The sequence below is a fragment of the Harpia harpyja genome, chromosome 2, assembly GCF_026419915.1.
Source record: "Harpia harpyja isolate bHarHar1 chromosome 2, bHarHar1 primary haplotype, whole genome shotgun sequence".
In the NCBI taxonomy this organism is placed as follows: Eukaryota; Metazoa; Chordata; class Aves; order Accipitriformes; family Accipitridae; genus Harpia; species Harpia harpyja.
In genome coordinates, this window is record NC_068941.1 from 75,504,148 (window position 1) to 75,525,458 (window position 21,311).

Consider the following 21,311-nt stretch of genomic DNA (forward strand, 5'->3'; position numbering starts at 1 on the left):
TCTGCTGCAGGAGGTGACTACAGCGGACTCAAGCCCTACTAACAAGTATGACGATTCCCAAGCAAAAACCAAAGGTCTGTCCTCTCGGCAACCTGAGGCACACGCCCGGTGTCCCAACAGCTACCACCCGGACAAGCTCCCCACAGCAGCTATGCTTAGCCTCTCTTATGCCTCTCTCCCCGCACTCCCCCTTCTCTCGGGATCGGCGCGGATCCCCTCCCCTCACCCGGTCCCCAACGGCAGCCGCCCCCAACGGCAGCCGCCCCCGGCCACGGCGCCTTCACCGCCGCTACCGCGCATGCGCCAGCCCCGCGCACGCCCCGAGGAGACGCAGGGCGGGGGAGGGGGCCGGCGCATGCGCAGCCCGCCCGGCGGCGGCGGCGCCCACCCCGAGGCCGGGCGGAGCCGCCGTGTGGCGCCCGCCGCGGCCTGCCGCGCAGCTCCCTGCCGGGGCGGGGCCGGCTCCTGCGGCCGCCCCAGCGCAGCCCCCCGCCGGGCCCGTCCGAGCCGACGGCATTTCCGGGGGAGGGAGCGGGGCGCGGGCTTGGCGGGGAGCGGCGCGGCGCGAGCAGAGTTGACTATATATGGTCAAAGGCAGGGGAGAGCGGCGGGCCGCGCGGGCGCTTCCTGGTTCGTGCCGCTGGGCGCCGCGGGGCTGAGGCGGCGGCGGCGGGAGAGCGAGAGGCCGGTCCGCCTGCGCTGCGCGGGGCTGCGCTGCGCTCGCCGCCCTTCCTTCCCAGCCCTTCCTTCCCAGCGCCACCGCCCGCCGCAGTAACAAGTGGGCGAAGATGCCGTACGAGATCAGTAAGCCCCCGGCGAGGCGAGGCGGAGCGGGGTGGGGGGGTGCGGCGGGGTGCCGGTCTGGGGAGGGGGGATCGGGGGGCGGCGGCGAGCCCCGCTGGCTGGGGGAGCGCCGCTGGCTGGGGGAGCGCCGCTGGCTGGGGGAGCGCCGCTGGCTGGGGGAGCGCCGCTGGCTGGGGGACCGCCCGGCGGCCGTCCGCCGCCCCCGAGGCGGGCGCGGAGCCGGCGGTTCCTCGCAGCCTGCTGACAGCAACAAGTGACCGCGCCTGCCGGCAGGGCGTTCTGCTGCTCGGCTGGCGTCCGGTAATGGGCAGAAATAAAAAACGTCGTCTTTTTTCTTCTTTATTTATTTTATTCATTTTTTTCCCCCTTCCCGATCTCCTCTTCCCGTAGAAAAAGTGTTCGCCAGCCTCCCGCAGGTGGAACGAGGCGTTTCCAAAATTATCGGAGGTGATCCTAAGGGCAACAATTTTCTTTATACCAATGGAAAATGTGTCGTCATCAGAAATGTTGATGTAATGTATCCTAATTTATTTTGTTTCGTAGCATAGAGCTTTTGCTAAGTTTCATTTTGTTTCCCAGCCCCTCTCCTTTAATAGCCTGTGCTTCATTCACACTTAGTAATTTCCATTGAGGTCACAGATCTGTGATCAGCAGTGGGGGAATAAGCAGGGTGCATGACTCAGGCATAAAACCATGGGCAGCGACTGTAAAAACCTGTAGAAAGTCTCAGTAAAACGTGCAGGTCTCTCCCTCTCTTTGCATAGGGTTTACAGGCAAGAGACTGGTATGTTCTGGTTGGCCCTGTTTATCTTCTTAAGTATCACCATTATGAAGTTGAGTGTTTGCTTAATAAATGAACCCTTTCCTGTTTGCTGTATTGGGCCTTCAGCTTGGAAGAGAAGCATGCAAATACTTGCAAACCCCTATCTTTAAATGCATTAGTGCCTAGCTTCTCTCTTTTCTAGCCCCGCCCCCCCCCCCCCTCCAGGAATCAAAACAGTTGCTTGACTCTGTGGCAAGCTGTCTGCATGTTGAGTTCTCAGCCCTGGTCACGGGGAACTTTTCTCATCGATTAAATAGTTAGAATGCCCCAGTAAATGTTTTCTGTGATGTGGAGGCTTGGGGATTTTTTTCTTCTCTGGTGGTAACTGGAGAAATGTTAAGCGAGTTATTTAAATGATTTCTTTTCAAAGATGGCATCCCTTTGAGAACTATGGAGGAAGCATTACATGTCTAGGCTATTGTCTTGCTATTAGTTCTCAAAAAATACTTTTCTCCAAAGTAAATGCTTGTTCTTTAGAAAATCAAATTCTCCCCTAGATTTACTTTCCTCTTTTTCTGCAGATTTGGCCTGGAGTGGGGAGGGCTGCAGAGGGGCAGGGCATACCTCTCTGGAATTTTTAGGTCTCCACAACAATGGATTTGTTTATGTCTGCTTCTGTAAATCACCTCTGTAAATTGACTTCTTGAGCTATTTTCCTGATTTATCTCATCACCCCCACTATATTCAGACATTTCTTCGTTGTCATGCCATAATACAGAAATGCTACTAATAACTTATTTCTTTGCAAATTTCTTGTTTGATAATCAGTTTAAATTCATCCACTTCAAAACAAAAATAAGCTCGCACTCTGGTTTCAATGTCTCAGTATAATGTTGTTGTAATAGTGTTTCACTCTTGGTATCAAGAAAAGTTCCATTTTTTGAAACCAGAAGCCCCAGTTAAACGCTGTAGTGGCACACAGTATGATGAGAGAAGAGAGAAAAGCCACTCTGCTTACGTTACAGTTTTTGCCCAAGTTATGGATTGTGACCTCCTCCCTTGCACTGTCATTAGTGCTTGTCTGACCCTATTTTGGGGGTTAAATTGGAAGAAAACAATTTGCTTTTATCTTCCTGAATCAGCTCACTGAAGGTTTGCCCAGTGCAAATGTCAGTCCCAGCATGAGCCAGAACGTAGAGTGCATGGTATGATCTGAGCACAGGCAAGGTGGGATTGTGGGAATTCAAATTTAGACTGTTTAAACTCTCAAGGGAAGTTGAGAATGGAAGTCATAAATCTTTCAGTTTTATGGTGTAATTCACACTGGTATTCAAACTTACCTAACTGGTGAGGAGAGCCTGCTACTGTTAATAATTGACAGGTGACACTCTGCAGGCAACTACAGAATGTATTGTAGCAGTAACACAAAAACTGACCAAAACCTGTGCTATGGCTTTTGTGTTGGAGAATGTTGCAGTTTGTTCGTGACCTGACGTGGAAGCGTGTTCGCTCTTATTTGAGAGCCATGCCTTCTCTGAATGATACAGAAGCCTGTATAGTAGTTTGCAACAAGCAAATGAAATGCTGGGAGGTCGGTGTGTAAATCCTTGTGTGAACAGTTTTCCAATGGGATGGTTGTGCTCTAATTAAAAAAACAGGTCATCAAAATGCAGTAATCACCTGTCTCCTAAGTCAGAATTTATCTAGTATTACCAGATCAGTGGTGATGAATATAGTGTTCAGGGTTAATGCTTGATCTTTGAGCATGAGCCAGAGACTTCCTTTAACAAGGAAAAAGTCCTGGAATAGTGCTGGAAAAGCACTGTGAAGTCAGAAGGACTAGTGATATTTGTAAGGTGTCATACCTCATTAATATTTTATTGTCTTCATTGGTCTAAGCCTACTTTGAAGCTTGGAACTTCAACCGCTCGCTTTCATATGTGGCTCTGGTTTCAGCATTCGAAATAAGCCACATAAGCTCACTCTTCTTGTTGAATCTGTTAGGTACTGCATTTGTCCCAGCTAACAATATAATCTTATCCTAAAATCTCTTTAGAAGTGGGGTGGTCTGGAGTTTGGATACGAAAGATATACAAGTTAAAAAACTGACTTTACAGAAATAATGTTATCAAATAAACAGCATTTAAGTTAGCAGCTCTAACTTATTACCTGGTTTCCTGAATCTATTTACTGTATCTTAAATTTGGGAGTCTATCTTTCATTTAACACCTTAAGTCAGTCTGTTAAGTCCAGTCTCTCATCATCTTAGCTTCCTGGACTCTTTGGGATTTTTGCTGTAAAATAGCAACTACTAATGTATGCCATTACTAATGAATCGTGTGGGTTTTTGAGCTTCCTGAACTTTTAGGTGATGCAGCTGTAGCATGGGGAAAACATTATCTTGTCTTGCTTAGCTAAATCCAGTTGCGCACAAAATGGAGAGTGACATGTATGGTGTAAATGCAGATGATTGTGACTTCAGCAGGGCTATAACACACTCAAGCAATGTATAAAAGCAGGAGTGAAGAAGAGCTGCTTCTTGCATGAGTAAGCTGTATTCTGTCTCCTGAGATGTAACAGTACTGCAGCAGCAAGAACTCCTGAAAGCAGGAGGCTGTCCGCTTTCTAACACAGCGCGGGTGTTATAGTTTTTCCTGATTGGATGGCTGAGTCATACCATAACATCAGGTGGCTTTCTGGTTTGGTTGAATAAATCTGTATTAATTATAGCAGTTAAAATGGATTTTTGTTTTGATGATATAAGTCAAGTTTCTGGAGCTGGAAGATACCTGTTACCTGGTAGAGAAATTTTTCTAAGGAGTAGCATATTACCGTTGTAGCATATATGCACTATATTTGGAAGATATGCAGAATGGCTTTTTTATACAGTTAATCTGAGAGTAGATGTTGCCTTAATGTCATCCTTTAATGATTTGTGTGGCACTTCTGTAGTGTGATATTATTGATCTGCTGACATTGAGTCAGTTTTATTGTCCAACCTGAAACATCTGAAAACATGTTTAAGATTGAAGAGATAAAATTGTGATGGAGTGGCAGCAGATTTCTTTCAGAATTCCAGTACAGCTCTTGATACTAGGGAAAATGTCTTTTCCTGTGCTGGTCTACTAGCTTTTTAACCAGATTGCAATCAGCAAGAAAGAGCAAGCCTTGCGCACCTCATTGGTTACTGAGTGATCTTGAGTATGTGGTGATGATTAACGGCCATGCAATATGGTTAACCGTATGCTTAATTTTCATGTTCAACTACACAATTTTTGGATGTGTTGGAGGTATTGGAGAGGAAGGGGTCACAGCAGTTCTGGCTGTTAGAGGAAATACTTTGTTTCAGTTGTTAGAAATTAGTGTGTTGTTTTAGTTGTACTGGACAGCAGTGTTCTGCAATGTGTACTGCACTTCTCAGTTTTAGACAGCAGTTCAATTTAAGCTGAAGGAAGGGTGTGAGAGAAGGATTGTGAGGAGAAGTTCTGAATTTTGTCTGTGAATGTCTGATTTTATACTCCTTTGAAAACCATGAAATACAACTTACTAACTTTTTTCCTTTAAACTAGAATCCTTCAATTGCTGACATCTACACTGAGCATGCCCATCAGGTTGTAGTTGCCAAGTATGCTCCCAGTGGATTCTACATAGCATCTGGAGGTAAAGTATCAATGCGCATGCTGCATGAGATATGTGGACAGAGCTGTTAAAGTGCTTGATGCAAAAGAGTAGTAACGCTTCGCATTTATGTACAGAATATACATAGTCAATGTGACATGCTTCAGTGGAATTACGTGTACATGCCTGAGGGAGGAACAATTTCTGTAGTTGTTCTTCTAACCTCTTTCTAAAGCAGAGAGTTCAATGAAGTGCTTGGTGTTTTTAAAATTTGTTATTTAAATCAAAAAGAACCTGAAAACTAACTTTAAATACTTAATCTGAAGTGTTAAAGAAAACAAATCTTAGTGTAATGCATGACTTGTGTACATGCAGCAGAATGAAAAGTTATTTCTGAAATACAGGACTATTGTTTCTGTTTGTTAATTAACTTCCATACTTTGGGGGCAGGGGAGGGATTCTAGAAGAGTGTATACTCCTTTCTTTTCCCTCCTCCTTTCTTCCTGACCAAACTTGGCAAGGCTTGGCATGATCTTTCTTACATTTGTAACCTGAACTAAAAGAGCTTTCTTTGGTAAGTTAGTAGGGAAAGAGGCTGATTCTCAGTTTCTGTGTAATGTATGTGAATCAGTAGTCTAAGAATGAGTAACATGAATTTCTACAGCATGAATTTCCTGGATTGTTAGTGGAAATGGTTAGAGTTTTTGATTACTTACAAAGAACTAAACAAACCCTTTTTCATAGAAGCTTGCTTCAAATAATTGATCTTTTTTCAGGACGACTGGTATGCAGTTGAAGAATATTGATAAATACAATACTATAACTTGCATTTCTTAAAAATCATTGCAGTTAATCTATGGATTTTTTTTTTTAAATCTGCTAGTCATTGTCAATTAGAAATGTTTTAGAAGCAAGTAATGTGCCCAAATACAGAAATACTTTCTAAGTAATATATCTGAAAATAAAACATTCTGAATATGAGCTTCTTAGGGAGTCCAGAGTCATGCACAGGTCTTAGTAGAATGGGAATTTCTCAGCAATTTGAAGGGAACAATATTTTTAAAATGAAAAATGTTCTTTTCTTCTTGGCTTCCTGCATATCAGAAAGCTGTATTAGAATATGTGTCTTTTGAGTACTGGGGAAGCTTTAAGAACACTGATAGCATAGCTTCCCCCCCCCGCCCCAAAAGGAAGCAGAGCCAGGATTTTCTTGGCTCAGTCTTGTGTGTGGACCATATGTCAAATTGAATACCTTCTTAAAATCCAGTTTACATTCTTTATTTTACAGACTTGGTGCTCTAGGTTTGTGCTGTACCTAATCCTCAGAATAACCATCTATTTTGTTCTTGTAGCCTTGTAGATTTTCAGTCCTCTGTAAAAGAACAGTAATATATACATAGCCTGATCTGTGAAGAAGTTTTTCATTAGTGATCAGCTTAAGGAAGCTCCTTGTTCCTAGGGGTGGAGTATTCAGTTGACTCTTTTTCAGAAGTTGTCTGTCATACCCAAGTAAATGAGTTTAAGCTGCAATATTTCTCTTTCAAAAGTCTTCTCTGTCATTTATAAATAGTTCTGTGATACTGCTGAGCATGGGGTCTGAAGATAGTATCAGGCTGTTTAAGCTGTTTCTAAGTATAACATGTAAGATTCATTTCTCTATCTATAAATTTGCATTAGCCATGCAACCTGCATTAATACTTCATGTGCTTGATGAGGCAGACCTTTGGCAATATGCTTTGTGGCTTTTATGGTAATTTCTCTTACTGCAGTCATAATAGATATAGTAATGGGAGATACCATGAAGTTAAAGCTATATGTGTCCTGTCTATTAATAGATAGAGCAAACAATTAGATTTTGAAGTCCACATTAAAATTCTGCTTTAATAACAAATTCTATATGTAAAGTGGAGGACTCTGCATCTGTCCTTTTAGCAGAAGTGGAGAAGATGAGTCCATGATCAGGTCCCAAAGATACAGGGTTGCTGTATGTTTAAATTGAACTGTAAAGATGCACCGATAAACAGTGAACAGAACTCACAAGTGTTCTGCTGAGGTGAAAGGTACATATTTTAGCACGTGGTTTATTCTAAAACAGTGGCTTTTATGAAGGGTCCCATAGACAGAATTTGCTCTGTGGGTTTCATTAGAGATACGTAAACATGTCTGTGTATAGAACAATTCCTCTGGTTACAGTGCGGCACCACAGTAATTGCTCTGAATAGAAGCAAGCTCTAGGGCTGTGTAATACTGAGAGGAGACAGTGACCAAAGAAGCTTTCATTATATTAAGTCTTAAATTATTATGACCTGTGCTATGTCTGCTGCTTGTGATGTTACCATTTTTGAATATTCTGTTGGATTCCTTTGCAGTAATCCAGATAGTGCAGGTATCCATATGCAACATTAAGTGTGTACATGCTTCTGTATAGAAAAAGTATGCTGATGAGTGTACATGAATCGAGTTCTATGGGCAGAAATCTCTTTGTATGTTTACATACACTTGGTATTTGTATGCAAAATGGGTTTGCTTTGAAGGCCAAAAAAGCTGAGGTATGAATTTTAGTGTATCAGCCACTGTCCACCAGATTGCTCTCTTATTGTAGACGTAGGTTGGCTTACTTCCCAATGAAGTGTGGGTAAGCTATCTTGTAGCTGCTGGGGAGGTGGGGCTGGTTTGGAGTTGGGGTTTTTTTGCGTGTAACACAGATACTTAACACGTACTGGCTGATAACATCAGAGTTCCTACCCTCTTACTGTGCAATTTTTTCACGTCTGTTTGCAAAAGTTGGCTCCGTGTGTTGTATTTATTGCTGCATGTCTTGAACCTTGATATCAGGTTAAAAACATGATTCGGTGAAACAGATGTAGTCTTCAGCATTCTTAAATCAAGTGATCTGTAGTAATTGTAATAGGGTAAGATAATAGGTCCGTGGTACAAGTGTTCAGTGTAGCTGAAAATCTGTATCCTGGCAGATTGCTGAATCATGTGACTGAGTCATGCTGGAACAACAATAGTTATATTCTATTTTATTATGGCAGATGTCTCTGGAAAGCTGAGAATCTGGGATACTACCCAGAAGGAACACCTACTGAAGTATGAGTATCAGCCGTTTGCAGGAAAAATAAAGGATCTTGCCTGGACTGAAGACAGCAAGAGAATTGCTGTGGTTGGAGAAGGAAGGGAAAAGTGAGTAATTCTTTTGTGCGTGTGTGTGTATATATATATATATACACACATACATATACTGTAAACCTCTGTATTCTAACAAAGCAGGTTCTTCGCAGAAAGCTTTTAATTCTTCAAGGGAAGAAAATCATGGCTTGTTCCCTGTTTAGACTTCAAGTTGTGCTGTTCTGCAGCAGAATTCTTTATGCAGTATTTGACAGCTGTAAAACTACTTGGAAAATACGGTTCTGTTAGAATTGCTCAGTTTAAAATTGTGTCGGTCTTGTTTGTTTTTTAGAGGTGGGTATTACATTCAATGATAGCTGTTCAGTATGCCTTTTGGTGGATTTTTTTTTTCCTAATTATGATAGAGTAGGAAGGCAGAACCACAAGACAATTCTCTTCCTCTTCTTTCACCCTTCCCAAATTGAGAGGATGTGATTGAATAAGAGTAAAAAAATAAAGAAAAAAGTGTATCTGAATTTTCTCCCTCAGCAACATGCCCATATTTTTAGGCCTTATTATGGTAATTAAGATAAAATCATAACCAGTTGTCCTTGTCTGACTAAATGAGGTGCCCATTAGCGTCAGGTTTGTGCCCATCCTTTAATGTTTAAAGACTGACAGATCTTTAAGGCAGAGTCCAGACCAGGTAGGCTTACACCTAAAGGTATGAAAAACATGGTGTGGTCCTGTTCCCTGACCCCCTGCACCATTTTTTAATCACCATCATGTACTGTGTCCTGATATTTGAGAGAGATTCTTTGTCCTCCATTCCTCCCTCCACCCCCATCTGCCCCTGGGTAGATACTATGTAAATTTGCTCTCCTACTTCAAAAAGTCTGCCAGTTTCCTGTTAGGTGGATGTACTTTCAATCTAGAATTTTGCTGAAGTGATTCTATAGAACCCATTTTAATAGTGATGCCCTGGCAGTTTAATGGCACTGTATTGATTATACTGATTTTTTTTTTAAGGTGATTTAAAGTTAGAGGTGACAAAAATGCTGTTACAAGTCGTCTTCCTTAGAACTTCAAGTAATAATAGTTGTAAAAGTGATTGTATCCAGTCTAGGCTAAATAATCAGATAAATGATCAGATGTCATTGTTATCCTAGCTTTCTGCATTCTGTGTAGTGACTAGTAATAAATAAATAGTGACTAATAACTTAACTGCTTTCTTTTATAAACCGACAGACTTACTGAAGAATATCTTTTGGATCTCTGAATTTTAGAAGCTTTATACATAAACCTTGCTTGTCTGTCCCCTTCAGCAAATGTCTCCTACTGAAGATTAGATTCTCTCTCCAGCAAGATCTCAAATATCCTTCAGGGAACTATGATGCGCTTGTGTGAGATTAATGAGATGACCTAATTTCTTTTCTTTGAGTGCACTCAGATCTGCTGTTTGCAGATGCTCAAGGAGTTAATCTACATGTAACTTTTATGAATTGTAGTTTTGTGTGCTTTTCTAACTAGATTCGGAGCAGTGTTCCTGTGGGATAGCGGTTCTTCTGTTGGCGAGATTACTGGGCACAACAAAGTGATCAATAGCGTGGACTTTAAACAAACAAGACCATATCGTCTGGCAACTGGCAGTGATGACAATTGTGCCGCTTTCTTTGAGGGACCGCCATTCAAGTTCAAGTTTACAATAAGTGTGAGTTTAAGTTTAGATGTGGCTCTGTTAAACTGTGCAGCAAGTTGACTAAAAGCTTTCCAACAAGCTTGCAGTTCTGCAGTTCTTGTTGCAACTAGCTGTTATAACAAAAGTTCTTAGCTCCCCCTTTTGAGGCATAGTTGATGTCAAGTGGCTTTCTTAAACCCATGTATGAGTATAACTGAAGGCTTGTCTCAGGCCAAAAAAACTTAAATAAATGATTGGTTAAGAAGAAAACCTGAAGCACTTTTGGGAGGGGGTTGGGGGGGGGAGTTTTTGGGGGGGTTTTATGGCTTTTCATCCTCTTTCATAACTTAAGTAGGATGTTTCATTGGCCCTATTGCTGCTTTCTGAGCTCTGCTTCCCAGTGCAGACGTGTAGAATTTCTTAATACTCTTCAAGAAATGTGGTGGTGTGAATGGAATTTTCCAATCTTCTTAAGAGTGCTCAAATCTGAAATCCCAGGGCAGCTTAGGAAGGATGAGTGTAGATGTTTGAAAACGTAACTGCTTTCTACAGTGAGGAATGGGTATGTAACTTCTGTAGTCAGTTTGCTGTTTCTACATTCCTTTTCACTTTTTGTTTCTTATTCTACTAGTTAAAAATCTCTTACATGAATGAAACAAAGCCTGGAACTACCACATTTAAGACATTCATTGTTACTTGAGGCCAAAGAAAATAAAAAGTCAAAAGCTTGTGCAGCTGTTTCTGATGGCAGAAGACATGTCTCTTGCCTCAAAAAAACTATTGCAGAGATACTGGATGTTATTGCAGTAGCAAATTCAAAATGCTTAGTTCTTATTTTATTTTTAAAAACACAGTAGTAGGCCTTATATTTTCTTAAGTATGTGCCTTGAGTAGTCTTCATACACTGACTTTAGTAAGGATGCCGTTCCAGTTCTAGAAAAGGAATTGTTTTGAGCTCTGCAATCCAGTGAAATGATGTAGTTGCCTAATATATTTCTGAACTTAAGTTGATACTTACATTTTGCTAAGCTTGTTCTTTTGGAACTCTGAAGTCTGAATTGCTTACCAGTGCTGTTTGGACTGGTATGTGATGCAGTCTTCCTTTTAAAGGGATATTTGAGTTGATATATGGGATTCTGGTACAGGCTGTTACATGGTTTAGATTAAAGCTTTAGGTGTCATCAGAAAAAAAAATAAATCTATAGTTAAAGAAAGTAGGTTAGAACCTGCCTTTTATAATACTAAAAATAGTCTCCCAAATCTCTTTGCGTGGGAGCTTTGGCCTCGTTGTGGTGCTTCCCTATTTAATGTGTGTTTTCTAGTTAGCATGGTTTGAATAGTCTCCTACTTGTAAATAGTCTATTTGGGGAGCATACATCAGTCTTGCCGGGTTACTTCACAGAGCTGCCACTTGCAGTGTCCCAGAAATGGAATTCCAGTAAAATAATAATCTGTTCTTCATGCCTGTATTTTATATGATAAGAAGGATGAAGTACTCTTCTATGCATAAAACTTACTTGCACAATGAAGCAAGAGTCAAAATCTGGAGAACGTTGCGGAAGAATTCAGTGACCAGAGGTGAAGAATCCCATGTTTGCTTGAAGGCTGCAGCTGAGGGTGTTTTCCTACCTATCCCTGAAACTGGGTACTCATTCACCTGGTGTTGTGCCGAGTTGTTTGAACTACATCAGTATTGATGTCACAGTTTCTTCCCTGGACTGTTCTTGATCCCCATGATCCTCTTCAGATGGAGGCTAGACTTGCTCTGTAGCAATTCTCTACAGCCTGCATCTCTTACGCAGCTAATTTATGGCTTGCATGCAGGAACTTCATTGTTACTGGATTATCTTCTATGTAAAAAGGTCTGTTCTCATTTTGTGTCCTGATTTTTACTTTTTTCCTATAGGACCATACACGGTTTGTGAACTGTGTGAGGTTTTCTCCTGATGGGAACAGATTTGCTACAGCTAGTGCAGATGGCCAGGTAAAAAACAAGGAACCCTTTTTGTAGTGATATTAGTATGAGAATATTTTCTTGTGCATTTTGGGAATAGGATTTAGTATTGTAAAATCCATGTTGCTTTTTTTCATGCCAAGAAATGACTTTCTTAAACTTTTAAGTATTCTCCTATAAAGCTGTAACAACTGATGTCAACCAGACTATTCTCACTCAGCCTTTTTCCCCGTTCCATCACCCTAGCATATTACTTCTCTTACAGGTTATTTTGGCAGGAGCAAATTAGACTTTTGGAATACCTATGTCCTTGTTACGATACTGAGAAGTCTGGCTGAAATACTGAACTCATAGATAGCACCAGAGCTCCATGTGGACTCCATACTGATAAGGGCAGATTTGACAATGACACTGTTACCATAGGTGGCTCCTCCTAAGAAGGCAGATTCCCATGACTGCAATGCTAAGCAGCTGCCATCACAGCAGGAGTCAAAATGTAACATCTTCCAGAATTTCAAATGTCAGGATCCAATGTACAGAGGGGCTTACTGTGACTATTTACAATTGTCATCTCATTTGTATAGTCTTAAATATTAAATGCAGGAATACTTGTGCCTCTTCAAAAATCTAGTGTTTGATAAACCTGCAGGCAGTCCATGTAACAAAAGAACGATCTGTGCAGTGCAAGTTACAGTGTTTCAGTTCTTGGGGTTTTTTTCTGTTACTGCTTTCCCCTTTAAGTTATATGTCTGTGTGCTCCCTTAAGATTTTTGTCTACGATGGGAAGACTGGAGAGAAAGTGTGTGCTCTTGGTGGAGGCAAAGCTCATGATGGAGGTATTTATGCTGTAAGTATCACTTCATTTTTGCAAATGGTCCATAGTATTTCATTGCCAAGTTCATGGACCATGAATTCTTGCAATAATAAATGCATTTACCATCTTGTGGTGACATTTGTTTTTTACAGATTAGTTGGAGCCCTGACAGTAGTCAGTTGCTTTCTGCTTCTGGAGATAAAACTGCTAAAATCTGGGATGTTGGTGCTAATTCTGTTGTCAGTACTTTTAACATGGGATCAAACGTGTTGGATCAGCAGCTGGGTTGCTTGTGGCAGAAAGACCATTTACTGACTATCTCCCTGTCTGGCTATATCAATTATTTGGACAAGAACAATCCAAATAAGCCTTTACGTGTCATAAAGGTAGGTTAAACTTCTGTCGTTGCACCAGTTTCAGCAATAAAGGACTCAGTGGTTGAAGTTGTCTAGATGGAATAGTAGCTATTAAAACATGGTTTTGTTAAATTAGCATTGCCAGACAAGTTATGTGTGACTGACTCTTGCAAGTCACATGAATCAGGAAGTTAAAATGTTACATGCGTGATGCTGTGCTTTGTGCAAATACACAGACTTATTTTGGTTTCAATTAAGGTTATCAACTTACCTTTCGTAGCAGCTTTTAAGCATTCCTGAGATGAGAAAAGAAATACAGCATAGATAGAAAACTACCGGTGATGTCTCATTCTGCCAGAGCTAGTGTATTGTGAACAAGGTGACTAGGGCTACTGTGCAATTGAGCTTTAATTTTAGGATTTAAAGAGTTCGCTGACACAGCACTCTCACGGGAACTTACATTTTTACATGAACTAGAAACAGACGTCCCAGATTCTTGCTATTGCTGCTATAATTCTGGCAGTTGGTGTGGGTACATGACCATATTTAGTCCTCTTCCCTGAATCATAAAGTGCCTGAAAAGCAAACTTTGTTGATGAAAAGGCCATGAAAGTATTTTGGCCCAGCAGGCTAATAAGGGTATTCACGGCGCCTATCCCTTCTCTTCAAAGAGTAGTACATGGAAATTGCAATGCTGCAACAGTTAAATAACTGCGCTGTTAATTAGTGATTTGTATTCTGGGTGACTTTTAATGCTTCTGAATAAAATACAATATTTTCTGAGTAACATGTAATTTTTCTTAAATGGGTTTGATATATGTATGTGTGAAGATGAAAAATTGCCATTAATAATTATTATTTGTGTCCCATTCACAGGGTCATAGTAAATCAATTCAGTGTCTTACAGTGCATAAAAATGGTGGAAAGTCCTATATTTACTCTGGAAGTAATGATGGTCATATTAATATCCTTTGAATGATAGTGATATTTCTTGTAGCCTTATAGTCTGAGAGAGCTCATTAGGAGAAAAAAAAAAAAGCTTTGCCAAAGACAAAACCTTATGTTTATTGGACACAAGTGAATATTTTATGTCTGAAGAAGTTTATTTTGCTTTCCCCTTGCTTGTCTATTTTACTGGTTGCCTTTATACTTGCCTGCTAAATATAAGCCAGTTCTTAATTTCCAATTGTCACTTCTTTGTGGTAGATAGATTGTTAGTATGGAGGAGCAAGTAAATATCTAAATTAGCCTCTTGTAACTTTCCATGTATTCTGTCATACGTGCAAAATATGCATTGCTGTCTCTTGCTCTTACATGCAATAGACAGGTAGATCTTAGCATATGCTGGAAGTCATGTATCTTGTTTTTCAGATGTTCAGGACAAGAAAGATAAACTCTTGTTGACCTATCTCTGACCCATTAACATGCATTTCTCTTTATAGTTGTGTTTTTCCCACCTGTATTAAGGTGTGTTTTTGAAGTTCTGTGACATGTTGATTGGGTTCTTTATTTGGTATGTCAAATGTCTTTCTCAGGCTTTTTCACTACTTGAGGAGAACTTGTACTTCTTCTTTTGAGACTCTATTTCAGTCCTGTTGGTTTTTGGAGCAAAACACTGGTAATGCAGCCTCATTCCCAAAGGGCACGTTAAAGGGGATGTGTTCAGTTAGAAGACTGTTGGCTTTTCTTTAGCATTCTGAAGCTTATATATAAAACTGCAGTCCTTCACCCTGCCTGCCGTGATGCATTAAAATGGTGTCACATTGGCGTAAACCATTGTAAATATAGGACTTGTTTCTTTACAAACCAGTAGTATAGTGTTAATAGTTCAAACTGATGTTAACATATAAAATCAGGGAAAGCCAATGTTGCAGGACTTTTAACTGTAATTCTTTAAAAAGTATTTCCTATTCTTGGACCTAATGCTAATTGTTCCTGTATTTGCTACTGTTTGTAGTAGGTCATTTAGCTCATTACAGAGCATCAGAGGTTAATTTAAAAAATATTTTGAGGGTGTGAGGTTGGTTGAACCCTGGTACAGGTTGCCCAGGGAATTTGTAGTCTCCATCCCTAGAGATACTCAAAAGCCAATGTAATGGGCATCCTGTTGTAGCTGACACTGGTTTGAGCAGTGGGTTGAACTAAACTGTCTCAAGAGGTGCCTTCTAACCTTGGCTATTCTGTCAATTACTTAACTTTTTGTGTTGCTGTAACTGACTGCACCAGTATCTTCAAATGTTCCTTAATTCTACTATGCACATTATTGGGATTCTGAAACTGGAGAGAATGATGGCTTTTCTGGGAAAGGCCATACAAACCAGGTTTCTAGAATGGCAGTGGATGAAATGGATCAGCTGGTCACCTGCAGTATGGATGACACTGTGCGCTATACCAACCTTAGCAAGAGGGACTACAGGTTAGTTAAAATGTTGCCTTTTATTGTAGTATTGCAGCCCTAACTATTTCCCAGCAAGAGTTTTGTTGATTTATATGGTAAAGAATTTTATGCTGCAATTTATTCAGGTTTTAAGTTACCATGGAAACTGTAGAAATGATTGCTGTACCAACTTTGCTTTTTTTCTGTGATAACAAGAAATGCATCCCAGACTTTTCAATTTGTCTCATCCCTTCCACAGGTTAGATAGAGATCTGCCTCGTATCAGGTGGCTTAGTTAGGGGACTGTGGGAAGGGTGTCTGCTTTATGGTTCACAAATACCCAGCAATATTGGTAATAGTTGTGGGTAGCAGGGGTGGGACACAGCTGTTTCTTCATGGAAACCACAATTGAAGCAAAAAACTTTAAGGAATCGTATTAAGATCACCTAGTTAGTTTAAAAAAAATTTACTCTAGTGTACTAACATTGACTCACTTCAAAGGTGTGTTACCTGATCAAGATACTAATGCTTTAAACAGTAAACAGAAGGAAACTTTGCAGATTATTAAAAGAACTAAATTATGCATGTTCTTGATCATTAGTGGGTGATTATTTGAATAGGCAATTTTAAATAATGGTAGGCATGGAATAATTTTTTTTCTGCTTTATCCTTCCTGCTTCTCCACCGTGGCACGCCTTCCTCCAGTGGCCAGGATGCTGTGAAAATGGATGTTCAACCAAAATGTTTAGCTGTGGGTCCTGGTGGTTATACTGTAGTTCTCTGCATTGGACAAGTAAGTGTTAACTTGTGGATTATCAACACAATTGGTCTGTTAATGCCATGTATGGTAACGTGATAGTTTCTGACAAACCTGTTTAGTGTGGGATCACCTTGCACATCTGCAGAATTTCCTAATAAAAGCTATGGGGAACATAATTAAGCAGGGTGCTTGATAGGCTTGTCTTTTTGCATCCTGTACCAATTTCACAGTTTTATGTATAGATGTAAATTTCACATGGTCCCTAGTGTGGATGCATCTGAATTTGTTATCAGTACAGCTTTGCTGGAAGGCTACACCAGTCTGAATCATGCTCTTGGCTGATGTGTTCAGTGATGTGATTTTGAGGAAAGGATGTCTTGCTCCTGCAATTTTTTTTTTTTTTTTTTTTTGCAACTAATCCAACTAATCAGCTAACTAATGCTGTTGTACAGCATAGGTAGCTCTAGCTTGCTTGCCAGTAGTATTCAGATCATGCAAAACCAGACACATTGTACCAGGGCTATCTTGTGTCAAAGCATGCTTAACTTCTAATGATTTATGCCTTCTGTATGGATGCTGGTTTTATGCTTGGGACTTTCAGTAGTGTCGTCCAAACCTGTTTTCTATGTGAGTTATAATTCCAGTTGTCCATAGTATAGAACAGGATAGGAAATAGCCCTTAAAATTTAACATTGCAGTATTAACTTGTTACTAATTTTGTCTTGCCTCCTTTCCTTTAAGAGTGAACCAGGAAGGGAGTAAGCATTCCTAAAACTCCTGCTTTGTCCATGTTTTTCATGTTCAAACCAAATGAGGCGAAGCTGAAGGCAGTAGAGTGTGCCCTGCACTACCTAATTTAGAGCACATAAGTACTCCAGTACAGCAGATTAGTCAGTCACTGCACATACGCTTTTTTTTTTTTTTTTTTTTTTTTTTTTTTTAAAGAATGAAACTGTTCCCTTAAGATCAGAATATAGTAAACTTCTGAGCAATCAGAGTGGATCGGTATTTGTGACTAAGCAATGTGGCTTAGTCATAGTTTTGTATTAGGCACTTAGAAGAAGGGTCTTAATTTCTGGTTTTCTATTTACAGATTGTCTTGATGAAAGATAAGAAAAAATGTTTTGCAATTGATGACCTTGGCTACGAACCAGAAGCTGTAGCCATTCACCCTGGAGGAGGTACAGCAGCAGTGGGAGGAGCGGTAAGGTTGCACTTCCTAAAACTGTACTACTTTTGAACATTGGAACTAGTAACAGAAGCATTTAACAATAGTAGATGTGTTGTGTTGAGAAGTAGTAGGTGGCAGTTTGTAGCAACAGCAGTATTGTAACAAGTAAACTATGTGTAGCTGGTATGCCTGGCTTTTCTTCTGCAGGTTCTCCCACCATTGTGACCTAATGTCTATTTCATTATTTTATCTTCTATTTGCTCTTTTTAAATAATCAAATTGTTTTTACCCAGCATATGCTTGAAGTAGGCAAATTCTAGAAATGAGGTCTATATTCTAGACTTGGTTGATTGTAGCCAGCATAAATGACAGCTTCTTTAAACTATTTCTTAATATAAGCACTACCAGATAGAATTGATGGAAAAAGTTCCAGAAACTCAGTAAGCCTTCCACTTTCTATTGTAAAGTGATTTTTGTACTTTCCCCCTTTCTTCACTACTAATTTGCAGGATGGGAATGTCCGTTTGTATTCAATCCAAGGAACCTCTTTGAAAAAAGATAAGTCTTTGGAAGCTAAAGGTCCCGTTACTGACCTGGCATATTCTCACGATGGTGCCTTTCTTGCAGTCTGTGATGCAAACAAAGTTGTCACTGTCTTTAGTGTCAGTGATGGCTACGCGGTAAGAATTCTTGTATCAGGAGTTTTGTTTGTTTAAAAACAAATTGACTGGCATCTCATGTCTAAATCTGTTGTGGTGAAATACAGTATAGCTAGTGAGACTTAATTGTTAAATCATTGATGTGTATTTGGTGTTCTTGTGACTGTCTGTTTACCTGGTGTTTTGAGTTAGGCTGCTGTGAAAAGCAACACTATGTGAAGCCTCCAGATCATAAGAATAGGCGAGGAAATGTACAGCATAAGTTGGCTACTGGCAAAACACTCAAACCCATCCAATAACATACATAAATGGGGGAGGGGTTGGATTTCCACAGGCGAGCAGTAGTTAAATACAGAAGATTACAAAGTATGCAGGTTCTTTATTCAGGATACCTTAGGGCAGGGAATCTTGCTTTATCCTTCAATCTAGTGGCTTTTAACCAAGAACCAGAAAATGGGCAATTTCCACTTTTTAGCTGAGCAGTCAATTTATGTATCAGCCTGTAAAGTCATTAAGCTTTGACTGAAACCACACTGAAGTAAAAAATGCAGGATGGCATTCCACAAAAATGTTTCATTTTGTAAGTAAAAATTGAAAGAATTTTGCTTTTAGAAACATCCGTAGGGTTATTTTAAAAGCCTCTGAGCAAGAAGTGACTTGTTGTGTATGCGCTTTACAGATCCAGTTTTCATAGAAAAACTCTTAGCATTTTTTACAAAAGGATTGGAATTGTATTGGCATAAGTGTTTAAATCAATAGCATAAAATAAAGCCAACATTTGGTTTATTTAGGGCATTCATCTGTACCCGAGATGTACATTGTCTGGAATCTTGCAGTAGCTTGTTGTGATGCTACACATTAAAAGCCAGCGATGTCCTGAAGTAGCTTAAACTAATGAAATAACACTGTATTTCTAACTTTCAAATAGGAACATAACGTCTTTTACGGACACCACGCAAAAATTGTTTGTATTGCCTGGTCACCAGACAATGAACACTTTGCTTCTGGAGGCATGGACATGATGGTATATGTTTGGACCGTAAGTGATCCAGAGACCAGAGTCAAGATACCAGGTATGTCTCCTTCAGAATCTTTGTTTTGAAAGTTGCTAGTAGTTCTTGAAATCTAACACAGTACCCGTTTTCTAGGACTAACAGTAAGAAGGCTTTGAATGTTCCCAAACTAATTTAGCCTTTATGTTAATCTCTTTTTAGCTACAATAGCCAGAACTCTTCTGTTACGTTATTTTGTAATCACTCTTAAAATGCACTACTAGTATTTAAAGCAGCTGAGAATCACATTTGGAATATGTGCTAAAGTTATTTTGTCAGCCTAGCCTTCCTAATTCTTTTCTATTACTTCACACTGCCATACAGATGCTCACAGACTACATCATGTAAGCAGCTTGGCGTGGTTGGATGAACATACTCTGGTAACAACATCCCATGATGCTTCTGTCAAAGAGTGGTCTATCTCCTACAATTGAAATAAGCCCTCTCTTTGGAAGGACCTAATCAGGGACTAGAACTACTGCAGTGGAACATAGCATTTCTCTTAAAGAATCTGTATTGGCCTCTGGGTCTGCTATCATATCCTCATATCTTTACAGGGTGTTCATATCTGTAATTAAATGTACTTTGAAAGCTTTAGCCAGTAACAGTTTGCACATGAAGAGCACTTAAATTATGTCTGGAGCTTAACCTTTGTGCTGAACATTCCAGAGGCAACAGCCAAGCAAGTTGGTGTGAAAGATTCAGGCATGAAAGATTCAAACTCAATCAGTTGTTCTTTTCTAACCAAGAAACATGAGACTGTACAGCATGAGAGTAATACTTCTCATTTTTTCTAATTACAGAACATTTCTGTACTAACGGTCATAGTAAGAGTATTTAGTTGTGATCTGAAACCAATCAAGCTGTGTGCAGCTACTGTATATTGCTTTGCTTCTCTGTACTGCACCAAACTGTTGCCTCAGATTTTCTCCTCCAGATAACAAAATGGGGTACATACATAATAAACTTTTTATGTATTTCATGTCAAAGCTTTGTGGTTTATTTTAAGGTGGAAGTGTGGAGTTTTGATGTACTTACTGTTGTGGGTATAATGTTTACAAAAAATTGTTGTGGCAACTTCTTGCTTCAGAAACACATTGTTACTTTCATGAACTAAGAAAGTCTGGTCATTTCAATGTCAGAGAAAAAATCATTCTGTTTCAAAGATTAAAAGATATTTTCTGTTTGAAGGAGGAGAAGCATGTTATTGTTTAAATAAATGCAGTACTTCTACCACCTTTTCAAAAATACAGGAATTAAAGTGAAGCATTGTTACGACTTGAAGTGATTCTTGAGAAGATAGTGTTTGCTGAGTAAGTTTTATGCCTTTGCATGTGCAGATCAGTTGCATGGAAGCCGTTATCTAATGCGAACAGATCATGATCTTGTGTTTAGTTCCCTTCTCATGCTCTGCAACACATTTAAGCGATTTGAAGCTAGCAGTCCAACAAGGGTGGAGGAGGACACTCTGATGCAAAGTAGTAGGAAGATCTGTTACCGTCTCTAGTGGCCAAAAGAAGTTGTTGCTGTCCAGAACTTTGGAAGACTTTTTAAAAAAACTTCTCTCTGCTAAGTCTTCACCACCACCACCCCTCCAGTGCTCTTTGGTTTTTATTAAGCTTTCCTTTCTGTGTGGACTTGTGTGTTGTTTTTTTACCAATCATATTTCTAATGACACTAATTATACAGCAAATAAAATGCTTTTGCTGCTTCTCATACTGTGGACCATCGCTCAATTGCTGAAAAAAATTGCCTGTCAAAAATGACTTAGTGAAACATCTTTTTAAAAGGAAAAATGTTGATTTATCTTTAGGAGTGGTGATCATATGTCTTCTGGCATGCAAACCAACATATACATTTGAACAGTTGACAAAGGTTTTATCTAAGCATAATATTTTGCATCATGGTTTCTTTGTGCTTACTGCATCTTTCCATTAGCAATTTTGCATGTCTTTATTAACAATGCAAGGACAAGAGAAGTTTTGGAAAAGGGCATGTTTGAAATTAGGCATAAAATCCAAATGAACAAGATTTCTCAGTATCTAGCTCTTAAAACTTGTTCTGCTATTGCTTGTTGTGCCAGTCCCTGTGCAATTCATCCATTGTTCCCCAAGTCTCATCTGGAAGAGTTGCTATTGAATCTGCTCAGTGGGTTCCTGTTGTAGTTGAATCCCTGTCATTTAAGTAACGATAA

The 21,311-nt window shown here is 39.9% G+C and overlaps 1 protein-coding gene across 1 annotated transcript; it reads left to right on the forward strand.

Annotated features, from left to right (window-relative positions):
* The first annotated feature begins 506 nt into the window (after positions 1-506).
* On the forward strand, positions 507-20,833 carry WDR1 (WD repeat domain 1). The gene is made up of 15 exons (XM_052780470.1): positions 507-804; positions 1,195-1,316; positions 5,137-5,227; positions 8,224-8,371; positions 9,827-10,007; positions 11,881-11,958; positions 12,695-12,775; positions 12,895-13,128; positions 13,975-14,062; positions 15,358-15,514; positions 16,181-16,268; positions 17,329-17,439; positions 17,916-18,086; positions 18,994-19,138; positions 19,442-20,833. The coding sequence occupies exons 1-15, from the start codon at positions 789-791 to the stop codon at positions 19,549-19,551; spliced, it is 1,821 nt and encodes a 606-aa protein (XP_052636430.1). The 5' UTR covers positions 507-788; the 3' UTR covers positions 19,552-20,833.
* The last annotated feature ends 478 nt before the right edge of the window (positions 20,834-21,311 follow it).